Genomic DNA, 25,434 nt, shown 5'->3' with positions numbered 1-25,434 from the left:
ACTGCACATTGTGTGAGAAGAATTTCAAGATTGGCAGGTACGATGGACAAGTGTGGTTGGATCCCATATCTGGATCTCCTACCAAAGGAGAAGAAAGATTAAAGCAGTTCTAAATGAAAGGGAGAAAGTGTCAGTGCATTAATAGATTTGGCGATGGAGAAAGCAAAAAAAGGTTTCCAACAACTGGCCAGAGACACTCTTGCAAGATCATGTGTTGCTGAGAGCCACTTCTTCAAATTGGTAGTCTAAAATATTATCATGGACATTCTGTTTGACAGAGTTGCTTTTTTATCCAGCCAAGTCTTTGTTTCAGACACAATCGTACCGCAAAGACTATGGGCCTTGTCAACAACAGCCAACATATGGCTAGGCACAGCTTAGTCCTGTACAAGACTGTCAACTTAACATACAGGTCAGACCAAGGGACCAGGCGCAAGACCTCATTAACGGTATCAAGGCACCCAACACTATAATTTCTGTCCTCAGGATATTTGCCTCTGTAGCTGGCAGAATCCCTACCTTCCACAAGAGCTGGAAAAAGATCACCACAAATGGATCTGTGTGTGACCCAGTATGGGCATACTCTAGAATTTGCTTAGCATCCACTACCAAGGTATGGCACAAACTCTTAAGTTTGTTTTAAAAATAAAAAAAAAGACATTTGCCGCATACTACAGAAAGGAACCATTGAAACAGTCTTGAAACATGAAAATATCAGATTCTATTCCAGGTACTACCTCTTGGGAAAAAAAAAACCTCCAGAGTTGAGGCCCATTCGGGATTTGCAACAACTATATTTTTTTTTTGAGGAACTAATCGTTCTTGATGGTAATGCTTCAAGAGGTTCTACATCTTTTAATCACCAATTCCAGACATAATTAGATCACAAGGATACCTGTTTGAACATTTCCCCCCCACAGAAATAATCACAAATCTCTCCTATTCGAAGTTGTCAGATGCCACTATCAGTTTAGGGTTCTTCCTTTGGTCTTTGCCCCGCACCCAGATGTTTTACCAAATGTACGTTCCCAGTTGTTAAGTCCTATGTTACGTCATGTCCTATGTTACGTCATATTGATTTGTGGAGCCACACTATCACCCAGGAAGGTGTACTGGGGCTGAGCAGGTGAGTCTAGCCACACCCAGGACCTAATGGGAATTCTTGGAAAGCCAGACCTTCTTCTTCTTGGGAAAGTGAGATGGAGGCTCTTTATGTGTAGAGGCAGGTCATTCCACGCTTTAGGGGTGATGCAGAAGAAGGCTAGATTGCCAAATCTCATTTTCCTTTTTCTACAAATAGGAATCCGAATGAACTGAGCTCTCTTGCAGGCTTGTGAAAGCAGATATGGCTTTTTGAGGTACGCTGGGCCAGTGTTATGTAGTGCATTGAAGGTGTGGCTGAGGAGTTTGAATTGTGCTAGTTTGTGAATGGGGAGCCAGTGGAGCTCTATTAGGTATAGTGGGTTGTGTGTGTGATGTGGGAGGTTGAGTGATTCTTTCTGCTGCGTTCTGAATGGTCTGCAGCCTTCTAGTGAGTTTTTTTTTGTTGATTCCCTGAAAAGAGGGTGTTCTCATAGTCCTTGTGACCAGGATGTGTGTGACATTTTTCTGGGGGCTGATTGGGTGGGGGTGGGCGTGGGGGGTCATGTCGAATTTGCTGTTGATGATGATACTAAGGTTCTCGGCATGGGTGGTGGAGATGAATGTTGGTTGTAGCTTTGTTGACTGCAAAGGTAATGTCCCACTGTGATGTGCTCTTCCCAGAGATCACAATTTCAGTCTTGTCTGTGTTAAGCTGTAAACAGGTAGGCTTCACCCATTGTCCGCGAGGGAGAGAATCAGTTGCGTGTCTTCGACGTATGAGAGGACGTTGATGTCATAAGAGGAGGACGTTGATGACATAAGAGAAGATGATGCTGGCTACAGTGATCATGTAGGCATCGATGAGGTTAGGGCATAGAGAAGATCTTTTCAGAATTCCACAGATGAGGTTGCAGGCGTCTGAGGTGTATGGTGCCAGGCTGACTAACTGGGTCCCTCCAGTCAGGAAGGAGTAGATTCATCGTATCACGTGTCCTTGAATGCCAATGTATGTAGACATTGGATGAGGATAGGGTTGGAAACTGTCAAATGCTGCACAGAGGTCCCGGGTGATGAGGGCCGCCATGTCTGCTTTGACAAGAGTCAAGTGGATGTCATCCATGGCATCGATGAGGGCAGTTTACCTGCTGTAGTTGGGTCTGAAACCAGACTGAGTGGTGTCAAGGAGTCAGTGGTCATTTAGATATTTGGTGAGGACATTCTGAATGTTTTTTTAAGACCTTGGCTTGGGGGGGGGGGGGCAGAGTGGGGAGTGCAGGGCAGCAGGGAGATAGGTCTGTAGTTGGTAAGCATTGTTGGGTTTGCATAGGGTTTTCTCAGCAATGGTTGAACAGTTGCATGTTCCCAAGTGTTTGGGCAGGTCTTGGAAGAGACTGAGGCATTCAGAATGTATGTGAGCACAGTGCTGATTGGTTGCAGCCTTCTGGAGTAGGTGTGGGTGAGGGCAGGGGACAGATAGGGCCCCGAGTGTATGAAATTTATGGTAACAGGAGTTTGTTCAGGGTGATGCGCCTTATGTTTGGCATTGTTTTTTGCATAAGATTGTGAGGCGGTTAGTGAGGTCTGTCTGGTCCGGTTGTAGGCTGACATTGCGTAACTGTTGGTAATTTAGTTGCTGAAGAATTGAGAGAGATTGTTGCAGATGTCCTGCAAGGGGGTGATCGATTTAGAGCCAGCTGATGGTGAGGTGAAATCTTTCACGTTGGTGAAGTTGTCTTTGCTTCTGTTGGTGTTGGAATTGATGTGGTCTGCCAAATTGGCGTGTTTGCTGGTCCAGATCATTTGGTGGTAGTATTTTAGAGTGGATTTGAATGTGCTCCTGTCTGCATTGTCCTGACTCATATTTTATTTGTGCTCTTGTTGTTTTGCAGTGGTGTTTCACCAGTCTGCGTTCCTCTGTGTGCCGACTGGCCTGTGAACTGGATCTTGTTCTATTGCTGTGTTTGAGGGGGGCCAAAGAGTTGGTACAGGAGGTGATACAGTTATTGAAATTCTTGATGGCTTTGGGGAGGCTGTGCCTGTGTTCGGCTCTGTGGGTGTTGAGACCAGTGCTGCAGTCCTTGTCAGTGATGCTGTTTCAGCTTTGGCGGGCATTTCGGGCGGCCCAGTTGCAGCTTACCTTTGACATCTAGGACACCAGGCCTACCCTTACCTATACCACGAATGGTCCAAGGCTCATCTGAGGTCCCAATAAACAACTCATTAGCAGCCTCTGTTGGATGTTTCAGATCACTAGGTCTCGAGCTCAACAGAAGCATATCTTCTCGATCACCTCAGAAGATTCACTTCTTAGCAGTAGTAATAGACACAATGAAGGCGAAGGCATACCCTTTGACAGACAGACAGACAACTAAATTTCACTGCACGAGGAAGACAACCACTGAAGCATTCTGCAGTTTAAGTAAGCCTCCTGAAGAAGCATATCATCATGTATAGGGTTAATCCCATTCTGCCAGAGACCCATCCAGGAGCAATTGGCAAACAGTGGGTTTGGGTGCAAGGATCTTTTGAAGACAGGGTAGCCATAACACCAAAAATGAAACTACCACTTCCTGTTTTGCAGTGCTAGAGAATACAGGTTCTGATCTCACATTTCTGCAACCTCAATCTCACTCTGGTCCCTTCAGAAACTTTGATGGATGTTTCGGGAGCTCACCTGCAGGTGCTGTCTGCCAGTGGCCTATGGTTGCGATAGGAAAGAAGCCTGCACATAAATGTGCTTGAGCTGAGAGCAGTCAGAGGAACACTGCAATTGTGTTTTCCTTGTATCCAGAATTTGTAGGTGTTGATCCAAATGGACAACACCACCACAGTGTTCTACATACACAAGCAGGGATGAACAGCCTGTCGGATCCTATTGTCAGCAGTTATGGCATTGGGGTCACTCTTATGGCAGACCATCCTTATCCCTGGAAGACCGACCTAGCAAACTACCTCAGCAGAGCATCAAAAGACTGTCTTGAGTGGGAGTTGAAGGACATTATATTGAAAGAAGTATTCAATACCTGGGAGAATTCAAGGGTTTGACCTCTTGCCAAAGCCTGGGGCAAACCAAAGATAGAGCCTGCCATAGCTCTCTGTACAATCAATCAATCTCATACTCAGTACAGCTGACCAGCAATAATTTTCTTAAGTCTGATGTTCGCTATTTCACCTTTCTGTATGGCTGTTTTAATGTCGCCAGGGTGACTTTGCACTTTATGGGCTATATTAGCATATCACATGTTATCCGTTTATAGGAAGCATCATGAGAAGACTACTACATATTGTAAATGGAATAGTATCATTCTTACTGCTATGTATAACATTTGGAAGAATTTCAGCAAGGTTCAAAAATTGATCGAAGTAACTCTGACCTCCTTATAGATCCCCTCAAGTCAATTTAGTTTATTAGTTAATAAAAATCATAAACATAGAAATGTACAATATCATATATTACCAAAACCGTACATTAACTATTATAAAAACACATTAGGAGTGTGGACTAAAGTGCATCAATCAGACCATAGCAGCGAGTAATAAACAATCCCATTGTAACTTATGTCATAAAAGGGAGAAATCTAGTGTTTAGTACCTTTCCCCTAACTGGACAGCAGATTTCGAGATGCAGATCCCGTTTCTGCAAGTCAGCACCTTCGAGTGAAGACATCGTCCTACCCAAGGATCTAAACCTGTTGCTGCCCACACCAATAATGATGGCTTTACTCTGCTTTCCAATCAATAGTAGTTTCCATTTGTCGGATTAAGTGTGTAGTCTTCACTTTTCTCATAATATAGTTCTTCATACTTGTCAGGAAATGTAATTGAGTTTAAAAAATATATCTAACATGAAACAAGGGAGCAGGACACTGCATCTCTAAATTTTGTTCAAGCCAAAATACCACCAGTTTTAGTGCTAGAGTGCACCCGTACTGGCACAAATTCCAAGCCTGCCTTATACCCCTTTGAAGTATTCGCTCAGAGGAGTATATGCTCTCTATATGAATGAATGATGCAGATCTATTTTATTAAGGCTTTGTTCAGTGCATTGTATTGTCCACGTTTGTACATTGTTAAAACACAGAAGAAAATATTTCCTGCTGTTTGATTGAAATGGTTTGTAACCAAACAAGCTGGACTGTGCCAGGTTTGCCTCTATTTTTAATTTGGAAGACTTCAGCTAATACATTTGGGTTAATTGCAGTGTTAAATGTCTTGAGTAATCCTCACTGATCTAAGTTGACTATGGGAAGAAGAGTTCGGCTGTATCACTTGTGCAATTGTGGTACTATGTATTGTATTGTCTGCATTTAGCAGGGCAACCTATTCTCAGATTAACTGGGAAGAGAGATGAGAGTGCTGTAGCTGCAATTGACTAGATATGTCAAGTCCTCTATGCCTTGGACCAAAAATAAATTTTCCAGAGATTTTATTTTTTGTTTGCCCTATCACTATCATCTTATCCTACCTACGTTCAAATTCAATGCACATTCATCAATCAAGTCTAAAACAGCCTAATGATACTGATCTCCTCTCAATTGCTGGGGTGTTTGGTATAGTTAGTATACAAATAGCACCAGCCACCGCACATGGGAGTAAGGGCAGCTATTGAGTGAACATATTTAATAAGATTTAAACCATTAAGGAGTCCTGAGAGACTACGCAGAAGTAGAGGGGTGTGTTCCTGCTTGTGCTACAGTTCTCTGTGCTACCTAAGACTTATTGGGTGGTAAACAGTCATAAACAAGGTCAGTTGAAGCACAAACAGATTCTGAGGTAATCAAGACAGAAAGCAACATCAAATGTGTTCCACTGAGGGCAAAACTAGACTTAAAAATGATCAGAACAGTGGTTTGAATTTGGAAATTCGCATAGCTTGCATTCCACAATCTTCTCTAAGGCTTTGGATAGTAATGGACAAACAGTGGGTGAAAATTGACTGAGTCTTCTTGTTAATCACGGGTTGCTACCACTTGCTTAACTTGTCTGTGGACAGTACCTAGAACCCCAGTGAATTATTAACCAATTCAGAAACCTAGGATGATCACCTTGAAAAGCATCTTAATTCAGATTTCACTTATTGCACCAATTGTGTTGCCATGGCAGCATAATTCATTAATGACTATTCTCAGTGGGTGGCTAGAAAATCAAACTTTTGTTTCCTTTTTTTTTTAATCACATTTAAATGTTATATTTTACATAGGAAAATGTCCTTATATATCTTTGAGTAAACTATAGATTGAATGCATGGCATTGATGGAATGGAAAAAAAATAGAAGTTAAACATTGAATGTTAATGGGGGACATGAGTAGAGTGCCATTTAAGACGGCAAGTGATGTGGAGGCACAACCTTACCTCTGTCCTTCTAAGAAAGATATTTCTTATCTTTCTGTTGGAAATCTATTTGCTAACTGGGCCTTCTTCAGGACACCACTACTTTAAAAACAAAAACAGAATTATCCATTTCCTGACCTTCCATGCAAAGGTTACCTTTTGTCTTAGTTACAATTGTATCTGAAAAAGGTGGGCAAGGCCAATGTTTCCTAAGTGGGGTGGTCGTTCGTGGATACCTTGGCATACTTTTTTTTTTTTTTTTAATGTTATCCTGTATTCTCAAACATTTATGAAGTAGCAGTTTTATTTGGTGAACCAGGTTCAAGGGGTCCTTTACAGATGACAAAATTGCAAAAGAAAGAAATTATACTCAATACAGCATGCAACAACTGGAAGAAATGAGTGACTGATAAAATTAACAGTGCCATAGCAGCCAGTTGAATAAATACATTTAGAAAATATTTGATTCAGTTCAGGATTGGGTAGGTGGGTAAAAGGTTATTTATTAAAATAAATATAAAAATATTTGTGGAATAGTAAGCATTTTAGAAATTTTGTAAAAACTTCATTGGAGGACTGAGAGAGGTTTCATTCCTTTTTTTTTTTTTTTTTTTGGAAATCCCAGACAAGGAGAGTCAAACATCTAAAGAAAGGATAACCCACCCCAGCCCCACCTTCCCCTCAAAACATTGAAGAACTTTTGTAATATGCTGAATGTGTTTGATTTCTGAAACCACCCTGTATACATCAAGTAGGGCTGCTTTGAGAGGAGCAAAGTGTATTTGGTCTCTGGGTATTTCCATACTCCAGTCTCTACCTGTTTTAAAACTATGATTTGGTGATATGAGGTTTTACCCGTCATAGGTGTCTGAGTTTATATTGGGTACGTTTTTACTTTAGAGTTTGTGCTGCTGTAGTTAAAGATATTTGCGAATTATGAAGCCCAAAGGATGTTTTGCATTTTATAGCTGAAGTTCGACAATCCATCATGTTGAGTGGATGATGCCAAGATTTAACTGAGTAGATTATCAGTCTTTAGTATTTTGAATTCATGACCCTGTAAGATAACAGATAGTGATGTCTCACTGCCTCTACATTGAAGAGTGTAAATGGAGCTGAGCCCTTATCAATTCATATTTAGTAAACTAGAATGCAGTGCTGCTTTGTATATGGCAGCATGTGAATAAATATCAGTAATCATATTGCTTCTGCATTGTCTACAAAGAAATGAATCACTAAAGTGTAAAAATTGGTAAACACCTAATTGAACAATATCGCTGAACGTTCTGGAGTATGTTTTTGGTCTTCGTTCGTATTCCCCAAGTCTTTGGAAAAGCTTGCAACATTATTTCATATTTTGTAACCATAATTATTTGTTTTTAAATGTTTTATTGTATGCCATGATCAGTGACAACGGAGACAACGCATAATACAGCACAACACACGCCAGTGGTAGCTGAGAATTAGTGAGTGCACACCGATCTCCACAGTAACGCACACAATGCACAAAGCCCCCAAATACTACAGAAAATAAGTCATTATAAACAAATAGTAAACAGTCTTCCCTCCGTTCATAAACTTCAGTCAGGGTTCCTGGTTTGGGGCACAGCCAGCGTCATTTTCCAGGGACCCCAGTCCATAATACTCCATCCATCTTTCTCATATCTCATGACAGTTACAGGGCATACCCTGCTGCGGTAGGTGACCTTTTCAGCCACTGTGTATTGATCCATTCCCCTACTCTCATGAATGGTTGGTACTTCTGGCACCCCCACTAACCTGGCCACATCCCTCTTCGCCACCACCAACCCCAGTGCAATAAAGAGGAGCTTGAACCGCAGAATGTCAACATCGCTGGGGATCTCCAGCAGAACAAACTTCGGGTCATGCGGAAGAATATTCGGCAAAATGGCATTAGGTTCCTGAATAATCTCAGTCCTGTAAGCCTGTATGAGGTGACATTCCCAAAGTGTGTGTATGAATGATCCATTTGCCTCGTCACAGCTTAACATGACAACGAGGCAGCCCTCCCAATAGTGTGCCTCCTGAGAGGATTACAGTAAACCCCCGGAGTACTTTGAACTGTATTAACTGCAGACCAGATTTAATAGCCACCTCCCTGGAATGCATCAATTAGACTTCCCAGTCAGTGTCCTCCAGTTCTCCCACAGCCCATGTCCATTGCCTTTTGAGCAGACCCAGGTTGTTGGGCATACTAATATATAACTTCCTGTATGGTAGAGAGATCTCTCCCCTCCACAATTCCTCCAGAAAGAGGCACCCTTCCAAGGGTGCATACTCCGGGAGTTTTCTCACCCAACCTCTCAGCCTGCCAGGTGTGCCATCGCTGTGCCTATTTCAGAAATTGGGTCAGGGCGTAGGTGATACTTATGTTGAAGCAAGGTAATGAGGCATGATGTCCCATTCCTCTACTATGTCCCCGATAGTGGAGATGCCAATTGTATCCCAGGACCCAAATCACCGGAGTTTTGTAGTTTGCCCCACCGTCGACACTTCTAGAGGGGCGTTTCCTGGGTGATTTTGTGCATCCAACCGATAGTCATTGTGGCCTTTTGCCATGCCGTCAGGGCCACCTGAGTGGCCGACGGCAGCCCCTGCACCCCCTTCCAACCATAAAGGTAATGTACATGTGATCTGAGCTCTAGCATAGCCCATTGTAATCGAAAGGTGAAAGGATCATGTGTTGTATCCGGTGGGGCTGCCCAGAAGGACATCTTGATATCTGGGGTAGCAATCCCACCATTATATAGATTGTGCTGCAAAGTTCTGAATGACACTCTAGGGTGACCACTGTCCCAGATCAAAGACCTCACTTCCCATCTATTTCAGTGAACACTGCCTGTAAAACCGGATAGTAGGTGTTCTGTAGCACACATAACATCTTGAAAAGGGCTGCCTGTCCCAGCAGGAAGAAGGGAACCCCTCTCCTCCACCCAGCATCCGCGTGAAAATTTAATAGCACCCTCTTGAGATTTTGATGATAAAGCTCACTCTGTAGTATCGCAAAGATCTCCGAATGCTTAAATCCATCTAAGGCCACACCCAGCCCCTGTGAGAGTAAGGAGATGTCCACCCGATCCCAGGGGCCATATACTACTGATTTGTCCCAATTGATCTTATTGCCCAACTGTGCTCCACACTCCCCAAGGATCTGAAAAAGCTCCAGGATCTTGGTTTCCAGTTCAGTGATATATAACCGTATGTTATTCGCGTAGACCGATATCTTTTCTCAGATACAGAAATGTGTTCTAACTGTGCAAGCAAGGAATTCGACTGTTAGTGAATATGGACGGGGACCTGGGACAACCTTGGCGAGTCCCCCCCTCCCAATCAGGAACTTGTAGAACAACACCCCTTCCACCCAAACCACTGCCACTGGGTCTCAATACAGTATGGCCGCCCACTACCTGTGTTTTGGGCCAAACCTGAACCTCGGCAAGGTCTGTTTGAAGAAGGGCCAGTGTACCACATCAAACACTTTTTCTGCATCTAGGGAATGGAAAACATATGTAGCCTGATGGTCCTGCACTATGACCGACCAGTTGTGTGCATGCTGTAGATTATGGCGTGTTAACCTTCTGGGCATAAAGCACAATTGATCCCTGTGTATCAAAGGTGTGATAACTTGAAAGAGTCTTGTACCTAGGATTGTGGCCAGGATTTTCACTTCAGTGTTGAGCAGTTGGCTTGGGCGATACAAACCTAATCAGTCTTTGGGCTTACCCTCCTTGGGGATCACTTTAACGATAGCTCTCCGGAGATGGGGTTCCCCCCACTCTCCCACCTTCTTAAATAAATTTGGCAAGTGTAGTGCGTTAGCCTGCATACCATTTATAAACTCAGCCGGAATGTCATGTGGGCCTGGCGCTTGCCCGGTCTTAACTTTGCAATAGCAGCCTCCAAGGCTTCCTGGGACTCGGCGTCCAGCACAGGAAATGGGAACGTCCGTAAGGTATTGGGTGATAGTATCTAAATCACAGAGAGGACGGGCCTTATAAAAACAATTTGTAATAATGGGCGAATCACTCAGCTATCCGTGCATCAGTATTGCAGGTGTGCCCTATCTGATTTAGGAGTGTATGGACCCAGCGGGCCTCCAGTTTCTTTCTACTCGGCCGTGCCAGGAGCTTGCCTGCCTTGTCTCCTGTTTCATGTAGGCAGTGTAATGTGGCTAACATCTGTGCTGAATCATGGTCTTATAGGCCTCCCGTAATAGTGGTTTAGAGAAAAAAAGAGCCCTCATTTTCAGCAAAATATAGCTCAGTGTTGACCTGAAGGCTTCGAGCCACTGCCTGGTCCCTCAGGTCCCAGGCATTCAATATCCACCCTGTGGACCTCTCACCTTCAAAGTGTCCCAACAAGGGCACATGGTCTGACTGGCCCATTGCCATGTATTCTTACTGCTCAACTGCCCCTACCTCTCCTGCAGGAGCGAATATATAATCTAGTCTGGAGTAAACTTTATGGGACCCGTAGAAACAGGAATATTTTCTCTGATGGAAATTTATGCTGCCACAGATCAGACAGTGATGTCGTCTGGGCGGGTGCCGCAGATACCTCAGAACATCGAGCAGTGCCCATAGCATTGTTGAAGTTTCTACCCGGTACGTGGAGTGTGGTAGTCGACTTGAGAAGTATGTCTGCAATCTTAGCTAGGGTAGGTACCAAGGAGGCGCTTACACACTCAGCAGAATGATCTTAGTTCACCTCCAGTGACCCTGTGTCCTTACAAACCTGCCATTGGGATCTATCCACTTTCGGCTAACTTGAAACAGTGGGTTCTTCATGATCAAAATAGCAACCCTCCTGGACCCCGGGGTGTATCCTGCTAGAGCCAGTGGGAGGTAGACCCTCTACCCCAGAAATCGGTGGTGAGTCCACTGTAGATGCAGGGAGTACCACATCTGGCTGCAGACTCTTAATATATTGTGCCACCAAGCCCTGCTTGATCTTATTACTCAAACCATTGACATTCTAGGTTAAGACTGAAAGACCTAAGTTCTCTGGGGGTCTAGGCTGTGCTATATCGCATAGCAAATGTTCTGTTTGATCGGGTGATATCCTCCTATATCATGAGAGGACAATGGTGGCAGAGATTCTGTTCTGCAACCAACAAGAACAAAAGAAAAAACGCAATATCCCTCTACCTGGACTACACCCTCACTGCACCTTCCCCCCATCCCTCCACCCCCTTACCTCCCAGCATAAAACTACATAACCCAAGCAAACTATGCATAGGGAGAGTATGAGAGGTCTGTAACCCACCACTTACCTCAAATCACAAACCCCAAGCAATGACAGCACTTCAGAAAATAATCATGTGCTTTTAGCCACCCCAGAGAGACCTAAGGGGCAGGAAAAGAAAAAAACTGGTCCCTCAGAAATTCTCCGACTAAATGGGCCATCTCAACTTCATGTTCCCTCTTGGTCTGTAGCAGTGTCCTGCTCAGGTGATGTAGGTCTTGTGGGTTCCTGTTCCAAAGTAGCAATTGCCAGGGAAACCTGGATGTGAGTCTGAGGACAGTTCACTCTCTCTCTCTCCATGGGGCCCTGGGGGACCCCATCCAGGGGCATGTCTTGTTTAGTCTTTTTGGATTCCAAGCACAGTTCCCCCTTGGTGTTGGAGGAGACGCCCAGTCTTTGGTCACACTGTGGATCAGGAAGAGTCCCCTAACAGCCCCTTGCTTTGGCACAGTCTTGTCCCCTCCTCGACTGTTTGTCTTTGGAACTCGCACCCTCCTCCCGGAGAGAGCTTAGGCCAAGCTGTTCCCCTCTTGGTCTTGACAGTCGCGAACGCTCTTCTAGCCAGGGCCACACCTCTTCCGTTTAATGAAAAAAGAGTGACTTCCCCTTGTAGAGTACCTTGAGCTTTGCTGGGAATAGCAGTGTATATTGGAGTTGTAAGGCCCACAGCATCATTTTAACTGTCAAAGGTACAGCGCTGTCTCTGAACTTAGTGGGTATAGTCTGGCAAACCCAGATTGTGGATTTCTTGTGGCATGTCTAACCTGGGCATCGTACTTCCCATGGTATCATGTTTCGGTTGAGGAAATAAGAAAATCTCACTATCACGGGCCTTGGGAGGGGGCTGTGGAGGAGGTTTCCTACCCAGTGCACTGTGCGGCCATTTTATTCCGAAACAGGAGGAGAACAGTTCAGGCTGGAGGGGTAGCCCTTAGCCACTGGACGAAGAAGGCATCCGTGTAGGAACAATCCACTCCTTCAAGTAAATCCAAGAGGTGCAGGTTATTTTAGTCGTGTTTGATTTTTGTCATTCTCCAGCTTCCAAACTACATCTTTGGCGTTATTGTGGACTCCTCAACATCCTTCTGAAGAACCCGAACCGTGTCTTCCACCTCTGAGACCCTGTTTTCAGCTTCTGTGACCCTTTCAGAAACCTTGGCTGGTCCTTTCATAGGAGAGAGACCTCGGATCTCACCTCTCTATCCTTCCCTTCAGTGCCTCCCAGGAGGACTGTATTGCCACTGCGTGTTATCCGGACCACATGTCTCTTGATCTCTGGCTCCGTTGATGGGGCCACTGCTTTGTGATAACGGTCAATTTTCCACTGCCTAGGAGGCTTGGAGTCTTTGTCTTCAGCCATTGTCCTGGCACCTGCACCCCTATCTGGGGTAGAGTCTGCGCACAAGCCCCACTCGGCTAGAGGCAGCAAAGCTCAAGGGGGGTGCGGGGGGCCTTCATCCACTGCGGCAGGGCAACAGAATCCACCAGGTCTCCCACAGATGAGGGCCACCACAGTCCTGCCTCTGCACAACAATGGGAGGGAGCAAGCAGGAGCACAAGGCAAATGGGGCCAGTCAGAGGCATGAAATCTTAAAGCCAGGCCTCAAAGGTTCCCCTGAGCCCTCTGCTGCCGGTCACCAGCTGTGAATGTCACTCACTGATGATTTCCCAAGAGGCACCAGTCAATCAGATCTACTTTGTGGGGGGGCTGTCTGTCTGCAGACACGTGTGAGGGGCGTTCGGTTGTCTCGGCCCCAGCACCGCCTCCTCTCTCCGAACGGCGAGCGGCCTCAGTTCCCAGCCACCATAATTTTCACTGCAAGACAGTGCTGCAGGGTGCTCGCAGCCGCCTCTGAAAACCCCCACCAGGAACAAACAGGGCCTAACCTGGGTCTCCTCTGCTGCCAGCAATTGCCCAGTGTGCATGGAACAGGAGTAGGTTAATGAGAGGGACGGATAATTGTAGGATTTTCCTCGGGCCACAGGAGCTCGTGATGTACGCAGCTATCCGGCCATCTTTCTGACCTTCCCCACCTCCCCTATGTAACCATCATTATTAATAGTTCCAGGGACCCTGTCAGTGAATGATCGAAGTCAGTTCAATATTTCAGTATCCTGTGCAACTTCTCCTACAAAGTCAATGCGCAAATGTTTTGCTTTGTTCTCTTTGAGCCTGTTAAGTCACTTGTGAGAGTTCCTCACTTTAAAAAAAAAAAAAAAAAAAAAAACTCAATACTCTGGATGACAGTAGATTCATACTTTACTAAATGTCTGTAATTTCTTAATGGGTTTCATACTTTTCAATGCAACAATCAGCATTAAGCATTCACCAGATCCTCTATTAACCCCTCAAAAATTAGAGACATTAATTGCTCCCTCTGCCCTCCTGCGAGCCTTCTAGAATCATTAGCTAACGACCTCCGTGATTCCACATGTGGATTCCTGGTATTTACCTGGGAACTAGTTACCACATGCCCTACCTCAACTTCCAGCTTTACACTAAAGAAGGGGTTTAACACACTGGATCATCCTCGTTCGTGGGGAGCCAGGCTCTGTCTCAGGATATGCCCTGAGATGGTCATTTGGTTGTGCTCCAAACTCGAGGGCTACCCAGATGGTGGCATCTTCAGGGACACTGAAAGGGATACTACTCCAGGTATGAAACGCTCTTAGCTTCCACACTTGAACCCGACATGTTCTCATCTGTCTCCCAACTACCAAGCATTCTCTTTTTCTTGAGCACCAGACCCAAAATACCAATTCTACATCACAAGGTACCTCAGCTCTGCCTGGCACGAAAACATTTTGCGCCTGGTATGATAAACCCTGCTAAGTGCATGCACAATGATGACAAAATCCAGTGTTGGCACGAACCCTGTTAAGACAAAAGAAAATCACTGCTACACTGGGTCCAATCCACTGTGTGCACCAGTGTCAGATAGTATGTATGGTACGACCTGTGTCAGACATGTATTGCACAAACCTTGAGAGTTATACGTCTGTACAATTTCTTTTTTAAACAAGTTTGCAATTTGTCAGCTAAGTATAACTATATATTTTATCTGAAGAGTGTTGTGCCGGTATGCATGAATCTCTTGGCTGCTCCATAGCCCACCAAACAGTGACACAATTAATAAGATTTGGGGTTTTTAAAACCTATCAAACCATTTATTTTCGTATTAGTCTGAAAAATAATCAAATTATTTGTGAATAAGCAAATCTGCTTTCATGTATGTCCCCAAGAATATAAGCTTTGTGTCTGATTCACTAAAAAGGAAATTATGTATTGCAAATTTCTGTTAAGATTTGTAATGGTCTTCACCCTCTGTTGGCTTCACAAGATCACATGGGGAACATATCCAAAATCTCATAATATTTTATTTCTATGTATACTCCTCTTCTGTTATTTTTTTCTTTTTATGAAGACCTTTTCAACGTACAAATATCCCTTCACTTTTACTTAAACTATGGTGGTGTAATTATTAGGTGAACTTCCACATCTGCGGTCCACATTAACACCCTTTTTTCTTACTTAATAGGCTGAAATGTATGAATTAGGAGCCAAAAGCTATTGGGAATGTTTGGGAAACATGTAACTGCTTAACTCCGGCTCACGTGGCAGATGTTTTGCAGAAGAAATTGTATAACTTTTGATTCTGTTAAACAAGATTTGAGATTATCAACTGCAGTACTGTTTTAGGGTAGTAAGTGAATGGAGCCATCACTCAGAAGATGTTTTAACTATTTGCTTGCTTGCTAAAATGTTCTGCTGCAAACTTGTTTGTTTTGTTAACATTGCTACCTTGTAACTATGTTGTGTGTATTTGTTGAATCATTTTCTTCTGTTCCAAAATATGGTCTCTTAAATTAATGTGTATTTGTGTCTATTTTTCAGCGGCAGATTTGTTGACAGATTTGGAAAATGCTTTTCAAGGCAAAATTGATGCTGCCTATTTTGAGACTAGCAAATATCTCTTGGATATTCTTAATAAGAACTACAATTTACTAGAGCACATGCAGGCCATGAGACGGTATCTACTTTTGGGTCAAGGAGATTTCATACGACACTTAATGGACTTGCTCAAGTAAGAAAACCCTAAGTTGTACATTATTTATTGATAAGTAGAGCTGGAACATGCTCTGATTGTTGTTGTTTTTTTTCCACTTAAACTACTCAAGTGGTATTGAAATTAAGGTTTGTGGGTAAGACGTTTTTATGTTTTATGCCCTTGTTGGACCTGGCCCTTTTTGCAGGGTTATCCCCAAACATTTTGCCTACTTCCTGCTAATTTTTTCTGACCTGTTTTTGTTGGCTTTAGAGCCCTGGGCACTTTACCACTGCTAACCAGTGCTAATGTGCATATGCTATCTATCTCAAATGTATTTGTGATTGATAGCTCCATAATTGGCATATTTGATTTTACTAGCAAGTCCCTAGTATAGTAACCAGGTGTGTCCCCGGCCTGTAAATCAAGTGCTACTAGTCAGCCTGCAGCACTGATTGTGCCACCCACATGTCGCAGACCTCCTACTGCATTGTTTGTGTGAGTAGTGTAACTGCCATTCCGGCCTGACAAGGGCACCCAGTTGTCAGGCCCAAACCTTTTCTGTTACTACATGTAAGCCACCACTAAGGTAGGCCCAAGGCAGCTGCATAGCCAGTGTGCAGTGCATTTAAAAGGTAGCACATATAAAGGTGTTTTACATGTCCTGATAGTGAAAATGTTGCTAAATTCTGTTTCCACTATTGCAAGACCTGTCTCTCCCATATGGTAACATGGTGATTGCCTTGAAATAACTTTCAAGTGTAATTTCCCATTGAGAGCAGATAGAGATTTGGAGTATGGGGTCTCTGGACTCAGAAGTTAAAAATACATAATTTGATGAAGTTGGTTTTTATATTATAAGCTTGAAAATGCCACTTTCCAAAAAGTGGGTATTTTCTTTCTTAACCTTTCTGTGCCTCTACCCTTGAGTTGGGGACAGGAGTCACAAACCGAGGGTTGAATGGGCCATTCCACTAAGTTGGCCATGATGGTCCTGCCTGCCTACTAGGATACATCTGTGAGCAAAGTAAGGTTAACGTCCTGCACAGATGGGGTTCGCAGGTGAGAAGGATTCCCCATGGGTTAGGTTAGTGGGGCCTAAACAAATGAATCCAACTGGGTTCAGAAAGGCAGAGAACGGGAACGCGCCCCTGTTGTTGTGGGCCAGGGTCCATGTTCTGTCGCCCTAAGCAGGTAATTCCCTCAAGGTATTGATTGGTCTTCCCTGGCTTTATACTGGAAGGGGGTTGTGTTGGACCAGGCCCTTTTTGCACAATTAACCCCAAACATTTCGCCTTCTTCCTCCTATTTTTTCCAACCTGTTTTTGTTGGCTATAGGACTCTGGGTACTTTACCACTGCTTACCAGTGCTAAAGTGCATAAGCTCTCTGTCTAAAATGTATTGGTGATTGCTTTCTCCTGACTGTAACATTTGATTTACTAGCAAGTCCCTAGTATAGTGCACCAGGTGTGTCCATGGCCTGTAAATTAAATGCTACTTGTGAGCCTGTAGCACTGATTGTGCCGCCTACATGAGTATCTCTGTAAACATGTCTCAGACCTGCCACTGCAGTGTCTGTGTGGGCAGTTTTTAACTGTGCACCTACTTGACAGGCCTTTCCCTTTACTTCATGTAAGTCACCCCTACATTAGGCCCAAAGTAGCCCTATGGGCAGGGTAGAGTGTATTTAAAAGTTAGGACATGTACTAGTGTGTTTTATACATATTGATAGTGAAATACTGCTAAATGTGGTGTTCACTATTACAAGTCCGGTCTCTGCCATAGGGTAACATGGGGATTGCCTTTAAATATCTTCTAAGTGTAATTTCCCATTGGGAGCAGATAGAGATGTGGAGTTTAGGGTCTGCATTTTCCATGTCAGCATTTACCGAGTAACCCCATCATCCCACCCAAAGAATCAGGAAAAAGAATTTCAAGATAAGTATAATTTTAGCATTTTGGGTAAAAAAGGGTAATTTTGTAAATAATACATATTATAGTTTTGTTTAGTTTATGATTAGTATTAACGAAATTAAAACATAATTTGGATTAATGTTGGAAAAATTAACTGTTATTGAACATTAATTTTACCAACATACAGTTGGGGCTAAAATTAAAATAACTGAATACAATTACAATTCATATTAAGATTTTTTAATAAACTGTAAGCATGGGGTATCCTTTGGGTTAGGATAAGGTTTTTTTTAATTTAATTTTGGTTATTATACCTTTGATGATCAGGCATACAGAGACATATTTGGGCTTTAGAAAGAAATTAAAAACTTGGCTTTTCTCCCATTAAGATGGGATTTTTAGGTTGTTTTTACTACTTATGGTTTCGGTTCCCCTATATCTCACTAGTACTAGCGCTTCGATGTTACGTCCGGAAAGCACTCTATAAATAATTTACTATACAATACACTATTATATAAATTTGATTTTTAATGCCATTACATTGAATTAGCATTAGATTTGATAAATTATTTAAATCCATTTAATTTAGATTTGGGGTTAGTAGAAGAGTATGGTTATTTCAACTAAAGTGATATATATTCATGTTAGGTTATAGCTAAGGTTTAGTTGTAATGGTGGTTGATGTCATTGAAATACAAAACAAATAGCAAACCACATTATGTAAAGGTTATGGTTGAGGATAGGAGATGAAGTAAAGATAGGAGGAAGGAAATGGGACATAGCAAAGGCCATTTCAATCTTATAGATAGGTGTGTGAAGTAACGGGAGTAGAAATTAAGACCTAAATCAACTAGAAGCTTTAACATTTGTGGTACTGAATTAAGATTATTTACTTACCCCTCCAGTCACACTTTCTCCTATAGCGACTGAATAATTGACTCAACTTTCATCCTCTCATCTTTTTAAACTTTACTATAGCTAGATAAGTCCAGAACAGCTTCTTCCATAGGGTGCTTCGGTGCTGGGAAAATTATGGGCCTGTTATAATTTTATTATTGTAGAAAATTTTAATTTATTTTTCAGTCAATCTTAAACACCTAATATGATTCATTACTCCTTATAAAATGAATACGTTTTAGTAATTAGCTAAAATAACTAACTATACTAAATACATCAAAGTGGAAGATGTGTATTCCAAGCAGGGCCCTGTTCTAGGTGGTGGGCCGGGCACATCGAAAGAATACTCTGGCCCACCCAATTCCAGTCAGAATTGAAAAACAAGTGTTTATTTGCGCCATTATCATAGGCTACTTTCAGTTCTATTTTCTTCTTCCTCTGAGGCCATTGCTAACCTGCAGCATCATATGAAAAATAAATTAATGGAAAAAGTTAACAAAAGAAATGTTTCATCCTATCATTGGCTTAACGAAAGAACATTCTATGCATCATTACATTAACTCTCACCACATTTAAATGTATGGAGATAGTTGCAAGCAGTACTTTCTTTCTAAAAGAATGAGTACTGGTGCCCGAAGCTCTGCTTAGAAGCCCGCAGACATCTCAGTTAAATGTTTGAGCATAGAAAACCAAGGCTGGTAGCCATAAATCCATCTCAGTCCTCTTTAATCCACTAACATTCTCTCCCTGCCCTCTATCTCACCCCTGGAGGTTGTGGCTTTCTCTCTTTGTGATGCTTTTTCCTTCTTTTTCTTCCTCCTTTTTTCCCTATTATGTGTTTTCCCTCTCTTGCTCTCAGTTAATGCCTAATGCAGAAAAACACCAGTCCCAAGAAGTGAGTGCCCATGATCACACGCCCCCACCCCTTCTGCCCCCTGCTCAAATTCAGGATTGTTTACAAGAAAGAGAATGATTCTTTGTGTAAGGGTCCATGTGTAACCAGCAGGACACTTTTTATTCCCAGCAGGATCATCTCAGGATTTCATTCTCCTGAGGCTGATAAAATGGGTGTTTCTTGGTCAACTAATAGGAACACTTGAGGCAAAGTATGAGGTAGAAGACACACATAAACAAGTGGTTGTATATTTTGAAAGACGAGAAAGCTTTCAGTATACGTTAAAGTTACAGGTGCTGCAGGCTTCAACTCATATGGAAGAAAAGGAACAGAAGGGACAAAATCTAAACAGTACTGCAATATAGTTGAGGTGCTTTTTAAAAAGAAAAAGCATTAAAATGCTATAAATATTACTCGGTTAATTCCTAAATTATATAGGAATTCGTACTGTGTAAAATTGACGAGCATTCAGAATTAGTTAAGCATTTTTTATAGCACTTAGTTTTTTTTTTCCTCTTCAAACATACCCTGACTGTTGCTTTTCAGTACCATTAGGATACACGATTTAAAGTTGAACCCATTGTAACCTTAAGTCCTGTTGAGATCTTTGTATGAAATTAGTGGTTAAACAGCTATGTTGTACACAGTACTGAGTCATCTAGTCTGGGCATATATTCTTTGTTTGTTTAGCACAGGGCATGGCAGTGTTGTTTATCTGAATGAATTAGGCTTTTTTATGGTCAGTTCACCTGGTATACACTAAATGCCATTTACACAAGTGCATGCCAAATGCAAGTTACAAAACACCCAGACAACTAAATACTTTCAGCTCAAGCATGTTGTTACCTCTTGCATTAAGAGAGTGATGGGAATGCTAGAAGTGTCACTACTAGAAGTAAGGCTACAAAAGGCTGAGATGGTCACAAACATCTCAGACACAAAGACCTGGTTGGCCTCAAAGCCAAATGGAAGAAAGACATAGGTTGTGGTAGTTATCATGATTTGCTTTCCTTAGGCTTTTTAGCTGCGGAAGTTGGGGTGAACTAACAACAAAATGTGCTCATGAGGTTGCGAGGGTATGTTTGCCCACACCCTTGATTGTAGATTGATTATAGAGAAATACTGGTAGTAGTTTGTTAGTAAGCTGGAGGTGGTACTGGGGTTCCCCTAGCAAACCGAGAGCTGGCACAATGATGGGGCATCACATCACCACCAGACATTGTGGAATGGACCACACAATATGGACTTGTGTTTGGGGTGGACAGGGTGGTATGTAAAGATGGGGGATGTTCCAAGAAATTTGGAAAAATCATGGGTAAGTGGGAGGAACATAATGGAATTTTGGTTAAGTGAGAAGACCAAATCAAGTAAAGTAACTACAGAACCGAACTCTAACGTCCCTGTAACTTTTGGATTTTTCAGTGAATTTTTAAGGTTTGTTTTGGTTTTTTGTAACATAAAGGCCGGGATTGGCCACAGGGTCTGCAGCCAACCACCTAACCCCACACTGGGCAGGAGTTGACCACAGGGCCTCTCTCTCTCTCTGTCTCTGGTTGTGAGAGGGTGTCACTGGGTGTGAGAATGGCTGTGAAGAGTGTCTGTCTGGGTGTGAGCGGGTCTATGTGTGTGTGAGAATTGGTGTGAGAGTGTCTGATTGCATTTCAATAGATGAAAGATGCATTCACCTCCACAATGGATTTCAGATTGTTTTTCAATATGGAAACACCAAGTAAGCACACTTGCTTTGCCTTTGCCAAAGCTAGGAGTTAGGATCATTTATCCTTTCCCAAAGTGGAGCATCAACTGGAGTACCTGCTACGTTTATGTGCAAGTGCTTCCTGTTGAGGTTTAATTTAGGTGAAATGAGCATCATGGCCAGAATGGAAGCTCACCTGCTCGTTTTTCCAATAAGAGTCCACAGTTTTGCACAAAATGTCTACCCCACTTGAGCACTTTCTGCTGGTTAGATAGTAAGTGCTACCTTGTTGGGTTAACGTGCATTGTGGGGGAGGTGGGCCGTGCCCCCTAACTCTCTCACTCACTTAGCTTTGAAGAGGTGGTGGTCTCCAGGGCCGTCAACACGTCCTTGTTGAAGTGTTGGGAGCGAATCATATGTCAGCACGAGATCAAGAGGGTTTGTGGAGCCTTTGTGTCCCCATAGATACAAATTTGTTTTTTTCTTTAATTTCTTAAAAACTACTGAACGAATTTACACCAAATAACAAAAAGGGCGCTTTCGGGCTACCTTTCTGCCAAATTTGGTGTAATTCAGTCCAGTGGTTCAGGCACTATTCCTGTTCAAATTCCCTATGGGAATTAACATGGAGAAAACACGTTTTGGTACCCACCTCCCCTTTTTTCCCAGCCCCCGCTTGACAGATCACCTTGAAACTTTCTTGACAGCAGCTGACGAGAGTGTCATCCTGTTGGAGTTCTGGGCGATCATGCTAACATTGAAATTATTTCTTCCCTCTCTCAAAGGGAAGGTAGTGCAGGTGTTCAGACAAAACCATCACCATGTGGTACTGCAACAATCAGGATGAGGTAGGGTCGTGGACCCTTTGTTGGGAGGCTCTGCGCCTCTGGACATGGCTGGAACAGGGCATATCCCTGGTGGTTTAACATTTGGCGGGCTCTCTGAATGCCAGAGCAGACAAACTCAGCCGACATTGCTTAGTCAATCACTAATGGCGACTCCATCCAGAGATGGCACAAGGTCTTTTTCAGAAGTGGGGAGAGCCTTGGTTAGATCTGTTCACCTCCACAGAAAACGCGCAATGTCAGCAGTATTGCATGTTGGATTTTCCAAGGCCGCAATTGCTCAGTAACGCTTTTTGTTTTGAGTGGAACTCAGGGTTCCTATATACCTTTCTGCCCATATCTCTCAAGAAGATCAAGAATGACAGGGCCCAAGTGATCCTTGTAGCTCCGGACTGGGCACAAAAAATCTGGTATCCCAAGCTACTGAGCATGGCCATCGATCCCCCGATCAGACTGCCCTTTTGTGATTTTCTTCTGTTGCAGCAGCAGAGGAAGGATTCTCAACCTGAATCTGTTCAGCCTCCGCCTTCTTAAGGATTGAGTGGTGGCAGTTGACGGCTTTTGACCTTCCACACGAAGTCTAACATAATCTTGGCAGCCAGGCATCACTCCACCAAAGTGGTATATGCCCGTCATTGGAATACATTTGTGGCATGGTGCACAGACAAGTCTGTTAATCCCCCTTTCTCTGAGGTTCCGTTGTTTATCCTTTCTCTGGCCCAGCAGGGCTCTGCTAATGGCACTCTCAAAGGTTATTTATCTGCTATCTCTGTGTTTTGAGGTTACTTGATCACCTGACCTGATATTGTACCCTCCCCATCCTCCCCGCTCTGCAAACTGTTTTCTAGAGTCATGGACTCACGTTTCAGGAACTTCGTTTTGATGCACTAGTGGCCAGTGTTTTTCATGTCTCTGCACTTCTGGCGTGGAAAGCTATGAAAAGAAACTGAAATCCGCGCACTGGGGTGGTGCCTATATAGGACCCGCAACGTCACACCCGGCACGGATGACGCCTGGGCTAATTGGGGCCACCTAATGGTGTGCAGGGGTACTGCTTGAGGAAAATCTCCCGATCCAGACTGATGCCCGAAGGGGGGGGGGGGGTCAAAAGGTAAGGAATATGAGACTAGAATATGTTTGTACCAGACGATGTGTTTACTGAAGCGAAGTAAATTGTTCCTGTTAACCACTGCCCATTCAGCTTCATGGCCCACCCATGGTTAATATCCTAGAGCTGGGCGAGATTCCAAAAACATACAAATGAGGGTTGGATGATATTGAAAAGTGGGTGAAGTTAGAAAGGTCATTAGAAGCAGGGACCATTAGTCCACCCAATGTCTGCCTGTGGTATCCATTACTATAAAATAGCCCCCGACCCCGAGAAAATTGACAAAGATAGCAGAGCTATTCTTTTTGCATTGGACACATTGTATTGAAGATGCTTGTAATTTTTAAGGCACATCTTACAGAGAGGTTTTTGTCTACTGAAAGTATAAGTATGATACTGGAAAGCTGAAGTAGTTGATGTACATGCTGCATTAAGCTGTGCGTTATCTGCTGATCTTAGTTTTGAATTATAATAAAATAGCATAAAAACGTAATGAGCATCCTGAAAAACACCGTATGTAACCTGCAGGTCAGAGATACATGTCAATAATACAGCTGAGTTGGTTACTTCACTTGTTGCAGAAATAAATTAATTTCTTGTAACTCCAGTTCTCTGGCACTGATATTGTTTTTTTGAGGTTCACCTGTACGATAGCAATAAACAGTGCTAAAGTGGTCATAGGTCAAACAAGTGTTTAGTAGCACATCAACCTCATTTAAATAATTCAAAATGCAACCGCTTGCAAGGGTATGCTGAGTTCTCAACTCTTCTTAGAGGCCAGGGTTGCTCAGATTTCATAGTACATGGGTGAAGCATACAAAAAATAGGTTATGCACCCCTGGGGAGGAGGACAGTCAGCATAACAATGTATGAATACCAGGAGAACTGGAGTGCTGGAGAATTTGTAATACAGTTAAGTAACTAATCTCTGCAACATGTTCTTTCTCCAGAATTGGATCTTTCTTAAATTCACATGCTTGAATCGGAGTAGAAAACAGTTATTAGAAATATCCAGTAAGTGGTATGCTTGAATCTGAGTAGGAAACAGTATTGGAAATATCCGGTAAGTGGTAAGAAGGCTCACCTTCAATGAAATGGGTAGCCTAGGGCTGCCATATTATGTCCAAGTAATAATGCTTGGTGAATATTTGCCTACTTTTCCACATAGCTGCACAACAGTGTCTGGTAGAGGCACTCATTCATAGAGTAGTTCTATGGCTGACATGCTTCTGATGGAATGCACCAACACACTACCTCCAAAGGGATACTTCACATTCTTGTGGTTGGGAATTATGCAGGCTTTGAACATGTGGAAAATGCCATGCTTAAACGTCATACAGCCCTTGTCAGGAGCATGGAAAATAGATGAAGAATTGGTCAGATGTTGGTATATGCTATATTCAGTCTGTTTAAAATGTGATGCACCTATAAACGTCTAGTGAGCATAATGTTCTTTCAGCAGATGTCCAAGGGTTTGAAAGGAAAGAAGAAAAAATAACAATGACGTTCAAATGGAAGTCTATAGATGCCTTGGTCATAAACATTTGGCTGGTGCATAATGTTCATGTGTGAATTGTTGGTACAATTCTTTTATCTTGAAGCCTTGGAGTTCCTTCCTTGTCTTGTTGATATCAAGGTTAAGAGCAATGCTGTCTTTCCTGTGAGAGATTGGAGATTATAAGCATAAGCTAACTGAGCAGTTTGTTCAACCCACATACCACTGGAGGCAGTCAAACCAGACAAAAAGCTCTGAATAAGCTTTTCCTGGACTACTTAATGATCGTTTTGGAAACCAGGATGAGATCATCACCAGATTGAACCTTTGTCACCACCAGATGGATCTTGACCAAGGTATTCTCCAGCGAAGATGGATAAAGATATCCTGAGCCACATTCTTCTACTGTTTCAGCAGCTGTGTCATTAATAGGGCTGCCGTTGGCAGGGTCTTCATTGTCTTTGGAGGTGGAGCCAGTGACTTTACTGGTGAGGTGATCATCAATGGTGATATAATAGTTTACAGTGCTATAGGTGTCACCTATGTTCCATTCCTCTTTGGCAGGGGACTCACGTTGGTGATGGTTCTGGAGTCAACACTGAGATAGCCTGTAAGGAGTTGGATTTGTACAGCGTCCTAGTCATGTATTTCTCTGAAGCCTTTTTCAATGCCTAGTCATCCAAACTTTTTTTTTTGTTTTTTTTTTAACCTTTTTAGAGAATTCTTGCTTTGAAATTTGTAATTGTTTAGTTTTTTTGGGCTGTTTTCGTGGAAGTGCTTAGTGAGGCACTGTGAATAAAATGTCACCTTTTGTGGGAGCATGACCTCCAAAGGGATAGTCCTTTCTCCCCAAGAGG

General features: G+C 43.0%; 1 protein-coding gene across 2 annotated transcripts in view; it reads left to right on the top strand.

The window, feature by feature from the left end:
- TUBGCP3 (tubulin gamma complex component 3) overlaps window positions 1-25,434 on the top strand; it is a 317,898-nt gene that overhangs the window by 202,040 nt on the left and 90,424 nt on the right. For both annotated transcript variants that reach the window (XM_069205019.1, XM_069205020.1), the window contains exon 14: window positions 15,576-15,765. In XM_069205019.1, coding sequence (XP_069061120.1) covers window positions 15,576-15,765 — 190 coding nt within the window. The remainder of the gene's footprint in view (window positions 1-15,575; window positions 15,766-25,434) is intronic.

The sequence above is a fragment of the Pleurodeles waltl genome, chromosome 8, assembly GCF_031143425.1.
Source record: "Pleurodeles waltl isolate 20211129_DDA chromosome 8, aPleWal1.hap1.20221129, whole genome shotgun sequence".
Taxonomy (NCBI): Eukaryota; Metazoa; Chordata; class Amphibia; order Caudata; family Salamandridae; genus Pleurodeles; species Pleurodeles waltl.
This window is presented reverse-complemented; position numbering and strand designations above follow the sequence as displayed.